We start from the raw sequence: 5,796 nt of genomic DNA, 5'->3' as shown, positions 1-5,796 counted from the left end.
GGAGGGGGAAACTTTTTTTTTCCTTTTCTCAATAAAAAAATAAATAAATAAAATTTAAAAAAAAAGAAACTTCTCTTTGCAACAGATGGAGACCATTAGAGAAAACCACAAATCATTGTGCAGAGTTATGGAGCCCAGTCCCAATGGATACATCTGTAAAATACCCCAGCACCTAACACTTTGAGATCACTGTGGAAGAGAGAGTGGGAAGATTCTGAGAACCAGAGGTCCAGGGAGTTTCCTATGAGGCTGTCTCCTAGCACCCTCAGAAGCTACACCCACAATATCTTACCACCATGTCTCAACATGAACTGACCAAAGACAACAACAATATACATAGATGACGGAAGAGTCCAGGAGGCCTAAACCCTATACAAGAAACTAAAGCAACTGAGGAATGCTGAGGAGCGTCTTCACTGGAGAAGAGCACATGGATTAATTACCCAATGCCAAATGGCCAGCCCTGAAAACAAGTAACATTATACACACTGAGCTGGCTGTATTTTGGAAGATATATGTATATACAAATAGATATATGCATGTAACAACAATTAATTCAAAAACAGGTCATGAATTTGAAAGAGAGAGGGACATGGTATATGGGAGGGTTTGAAGGAAGGGGAAAATAATGCAATTGTATTACTTCAAAAATAAAATAATTTAAACATTATAAGAAAAAATGTTTCTGGCGAATAATCTCACTCATAACAGGAAATTTTTCCTGATCAGGATTTTGTTGATTTCCTTAGTGAATAAGCAGTTTCTTCAAAGTTTTTTTTTTTAATTTTTAAATGAGTGACTTGTGGTGACACACACTGTAATCCCAGCACTTGGGAGGTAGTGGCAGGAGTTTAAGGTCAACTTTTGCAATATAGTGTATTTGAAGCCAGCTTGGGCTATGAGAGACCCTGAGTTCAAATTAATGACTTCTCAGTGAAGAGATTGGGAACAGAGATTTTCAAAACATCCCAAACTGAGCTGAAGAGCTGGCTCAATGGTTAAGAGCACTTGCTGCTCTTGCAAAGAACAAGAGTTCAATCCCCCGCACCCACATGGCAGCTCACAACTGTCTGTACCTGCAGATTGCAGGGAATCCGATGCCCTTTTCTGACCTTGGTGGGCACCAGACACAGAGATAGAGAGAGAGAGAGAGACAGAGAGAGAGACAGAGACAGAGACAGAGAGACAGAGAGACAGAGAGACAGAGAGACAGAGACAGAGAGAGACAGAGAGAGACAGAGAGAGACAGAGACAGAGAGAGAGACAGAGAGAGAGAGAGACAGAGAGAGAGAGACAGAGAGAGACAGAGAGAGACAGAGAGAGACAGAGACAGAGAGACAGAGACAGAGAGAGAGACAGAGAGAGAAGACAGAGAGAGAGAGACAGAGAGAGAGACAGAGAGACAGAGAGAGAGACAGAGAGAGGGGGCAGGAGAGAGACAGAGAACACATTCATGCATGCAGAAAAAAAATGTTTATACATAAAAAATAAATCTAAAAAAAAACAAAAACTACTTCTCACAGCCTGGACATACTTCTTTACCACAATCCAAATGTGACAGATACTACTTATTGGGCTTCTTCCCCCCATTCAATGACTTCTCCTGATAATATAGATTGAACAGAATTTTATAACTAATCTTGATGCCCAAGGATGACCTACCATAAAAATGACAACCAATTATAACTATCAGCCTGAAACATGAGCAGCATCTCTAGAGAGTGATACCATATAAAAGTGGACATTATAAACTAGTCTACATGTTTGTCAATTCATTAAGTCAAATATTAAGTTCGTCATTTGGAGTTAGCTATTGTGTGATTTAAGAACCTCCTATGCCCACTCAAGCTTACAATCACCTCCCAACAACATCATCCTGAAAACCAAACCTTTAATGCATGGATCTTTAGAAGATTCTTAACCATAACAAGTGTTAATATTTTTATAGATAAGTGTACAGGTATCTAAATCCCACATATAAAATGTTATGCATACAATTTATAAGTATATACAAATATTTCTATATAAATTGGAGAAAACCCTACAATAATCTGTAGGTTTACTTCTAAAACTAAATAATAGATGCAGTGGGGATTGTGTTTTGGTTTGGTTTGGTTTGATTTTTGGGTTTTCAAGACAAGGTTTCTCTGTAGCTTTGGTGCCTGTCCTGGAACTAGCTCTTGTAGACCAGGCTGGCCTCGAACTCAGAGATCTGCCTGTCTCTGCCTTCAGAGTGCTGGGATTAAAGGTGTGAGCCACCACCGCCCAGCTGCAGTAGTTTATTTTATGCTTCTAAAAGGAAATAAAATTAAGATTTTGTTGTTGTTGTTTCTTTTGTTTTTTGAGACAGGGTTTCTCTTTGTAACCTCACTGGCTGTCCTGGAACTTGCTCTGTAGGCCAGGCTGGCCTCAAACTAATAAAGATCCTTCTGCCTCTGCCTCCAAGTGCTGGAATACATCACAATCACCCAGTAAAATTATGTATTTTATAGGGCATTTACTCCTGGCCAGATTTTCTTCTTTATTAATAGATAATAAGATTCTTTTTAAAGACAAGTTCTCATTTACCCAGGCTGGCCTCAAATTACCTGAGTATGACCTTGACTTGTGACCCTTCTGCCTCTACCTACTGAGAGCTGAGACTTTAGGCGTGTGCCACCACAGCCGATTTTTATGCAGTGCTGGGAACTAAATCCAGCGTTTTGTGCATGCTAAGCAAACACTCTACCCACTGAGCTACATCCCCAGCCGTAGATTATAATAATCTTAATCGTATGCTTATTAAGAGGAAAACCTGGCCATTAACCATAGAAACCACCAGGTCTTGTTATTGTCTCAATGATCTGAGCAGTTATACCTGTTGGGCCAGTTAAATCTGAACTTACAGGTTCCTGTTTAGAAGGGAAAGGGGAAAGTTTTCTACATTTGTTTTTAAAAAGCTAATACTCTAATGAGGTGGAATCAGTGAAGTTAGACAAAGCACCAAAGTGATAGAGAAAACTTAGATGACCACTAGATGCCAACTTTGATTACCTATCCAAGTTCAGGGTGACTTTAAATGTTAATTTTTACACTGTACCAAGAGTAATGGGCTATTCTAATTTTACTAAGTTAAAGGGAGTACGGTTGATTTTTCTGGAGTTAGTAAGGGAGCATAAAGCTCAGACTTCCTACAAGCAATCTAGGAATGGCCTCTTTTGCTAACATCTGAAACAGTCTTTGTGTAGTTTTCCACTCTAAGTCCCTGTACCTTGAGGTCTTTTTCAATTATGTCACCTTCAAGGAAGCCTCTGTTAGCACACAGGAAAGCCCCCTCTCCAATTCCTGAAAAAACCTCAACCAATTCTCAGATGCCCCCTTCCTCTTATCACACTTGATGTATTACTGACTACAAAATAACCCCTGGCACATGCCCAGCCCACCTATTGGGTGCCTTGCCCCAGCAATGTAGTAAATGTATTCTGCTCGTGAGTATCCTGAAGTCACTATAAGAGCTACAGTTTGTTTCAGAACACTGACTTCCTCATCACCTTGTGCAACTCAACTGCTCAGCAGCAGTGGCTGACCTATCTTCTTATCAAGGAATTCTACAGGGAAAAAAAAAAACAGCCAAGCCAAATTCTATGAATACTAATCATGTTCAGAAATCCTAAATTCGAAAAGGTGAAGCAAGTGGCTCAAATCACACTCATAAACACATGAACATATATGTAGGCTCCAGCAGTATAAACCAATCTTGACAGATAAAAAGGCAAAACCCCACAAAGGCAATGAATGATCTGGCAAGCAAACCATAAAGCCCTCAGCACTCCCTAGGAACTACATTTGAAAGCCTTGCTCGACACTGTAAATATTCAGTTGGTGTTAATAACTTTCACACTATTGCTTTTGAAGTGAAGATTTATATTTGGGGTTTTATAGTAACATTTTTATCACCAGTTACTGCTGGTGACAACAAATGACAGACAAAAGGCTTAACAAGCAGTCTTTCTGCAAGCTTCAAGGAAAGCACCAAACAAAAACAGCACCTGCTGCGAATCATCCCTTCCTCCTTTCCAGGTATGGGGCGGGCAGAAAGAAGCTATGACACCCTTTGTTTCGTAACTCCACGTCAAAGTCAAGGAACAATAAAATAGGAAGGTACAGCTATATACTTCTGAGTCCAGCCCTGGGCCCAAATGGGGAACTTCTTTTGGACTTGACCAATGCCCTTCTCTTGCAGCCTCAAGTCCCTGCTCTACAACTGGGCATTAAGATTTTGCAGTTTCACACTAATAATCAGAAACACATTACTGAGCAAATGTATGTAGCAGATACATATCACAAATATAAAGAGAGGACAACATGTAGTCCTAGGCCAAGAGCCATACAGACACACATGTACACACCCTTCAAGTTCAAATCCCAGCAAGGCACCCTGAGTGTGCAGTCAACAAAGGGAGGGGCAGGAGCAAGGAACAGAGGTTAAAGCAGACAGCAGCCAAAACAAACATCACTTCCAGAACAGGGCAAACTTTGGGTCTGGGAGGCTGAAGAACCCCCAGAAACGACAGGGGTGCTGGACTCTCTCAAGGGACGAAGAGGGCACCCAAGCACTGGGTGAGGAGGAGAGCTGCAGAGGAGGCTGCTGTCCCCGGGGACAAGGGCGTCGCCGCCATCCTCGGCTGCACAGCACCCCCCTTTTTTTTTACCGCCCTGGCCGCCGCCCTCTAGATCCCCGCGAATAGTCGTTGTCGCCCCATTCTTCCATAGACACCTTCCCCACAGACCCGCGAGGGATAAAAGAGCGCAGAGACATACCTGGTGCAACGTCTCCGGTGGCAGCTGGGACGCTCGGAACAGATCGGCCACTGGACCGGCGGCCGCAGTGGCAGTGCTGGGGGCGACCCTGGTAGCCTCGGGGGGTCCAGGTCCCGGGCCCCCGCTCGCAGCGCCAGCACAGCGCGCGAAGAGCTCAGAGTAACACTGCTGCTCGCTCTCACTCAGCAGCAACGGCGGCCCCGCGCCGCAGCCTCCACCAGCCGCCACCTCCATAGGGCCTCCTGTAGGGTCCCGGCCGAGAGCTTTCCCGGTCGCGGTGCCGGTGCCTCGGTCAGGGCCACCGCCGCCGCCTCGGCCTCCGAAGCCGCCGCCCCCACGCCCCGCAGCTGCAGCGCCTCTGCTTCCTCCAAGCGCGCGCCGGCCCCGCCCCCCGGGCTTGAATGTTGTGCCTCGGACGCGCGGCACATGGAGACAGGCGCGGTCCTGACCAATCACAGCCCTGGATTCCACCTGGGCCCCTCCCCTGACGGCCGCCCCGCCCCGCCTCTTCGCCAGGTAAGGAACTCAACTCAGCCGGCTGCCTTCCCAAGCTCGTCACCGGCTCTGCAGGGGAGGCCAGACCTGGAGAGTGGCTGCCAAAGCCTATCCAAGCCCACGCAGCTCCTGAGGGGTACCTTGGGCCCTCCACCCTGACTGGCATGGGAACACCTGGACACACACACACAAGAACAAACAGCGCTTTTCAGGGGATGGGAAAAACTGAGATGTTTTCTCTTTAAGAGTCCGAAACAGAAGTGGTGTCCACTTAGAAAAGGGACCAGGCACGAAAAGTTGGATTTCTCTTCCTCTATAATAGTATTGCCTATGCCCTGAAAAGCTAAAGAACAGAGATGTTCTTACGAATGGGGTCCCAGCGCCTCTCTACAGCTTTGAAGATGGTGATGGGGTTAGGTCACTTTCTCAGGTATGGCTCGGGTCTGGATTTGAGCCTTACTAAGAAATGCCAGAAGTTACTCTTAAATCCTAGAGGATGTG

General features: G+C 45.2%; 1 protein-coding gene across 6 annotated transcripts in view; it reads right to left on the bottom strand.

Moving 5' to 3' along the window:
- Reps2 (RALBP1 associated Eps domain containing 2) overlaps positions 1 to 5,159 on the bottom strand; it is a 286,698-nt gene extending 281,539 nt beyond the window's left edge. For 4 of the 6 annotated variants that reach the window (XM_005358777.3, XM_013350570.2, XM_013350569.2 and 1 more), the window contains exon 1: positions 4,801 to 5,159. In XM_005358777.3, coding sequence (XP_005358834.1) covers positions 4,801 to 5,034 — 234 coding nt within the window. In that variant the 5' untranslated portion in view covers positions 5,035 to 5,159. The remainder of the gene's footprint in view (positions 1 to 4,800) is intronic. The other 2 variants (XM_005358778.2, XM_013350571.2) reach the window with 1 other exon arrangement.
- Positions 5,160 to 5,796: the final 637 nt, after the last annotated feature.

The sequence above is a fragment of the Microtus ochrogaster genome, chromosome X, assembly GCF_000317375.1.
Source record: "Microtus ochrogaster isolate Prairie Vole_2 chromosome X, MicOch1.0, whole genome shotgun sequence".
NCBI classification, from domain to species: Eukaryota; Metazoa; Chordata; class Mammalia; order Rodentia; family Cricetidae; genus Microtus; species Microtus ochrogaster.
This window is presented reverse-complemented; position numbering and strand designations above follow the sequence as displayed.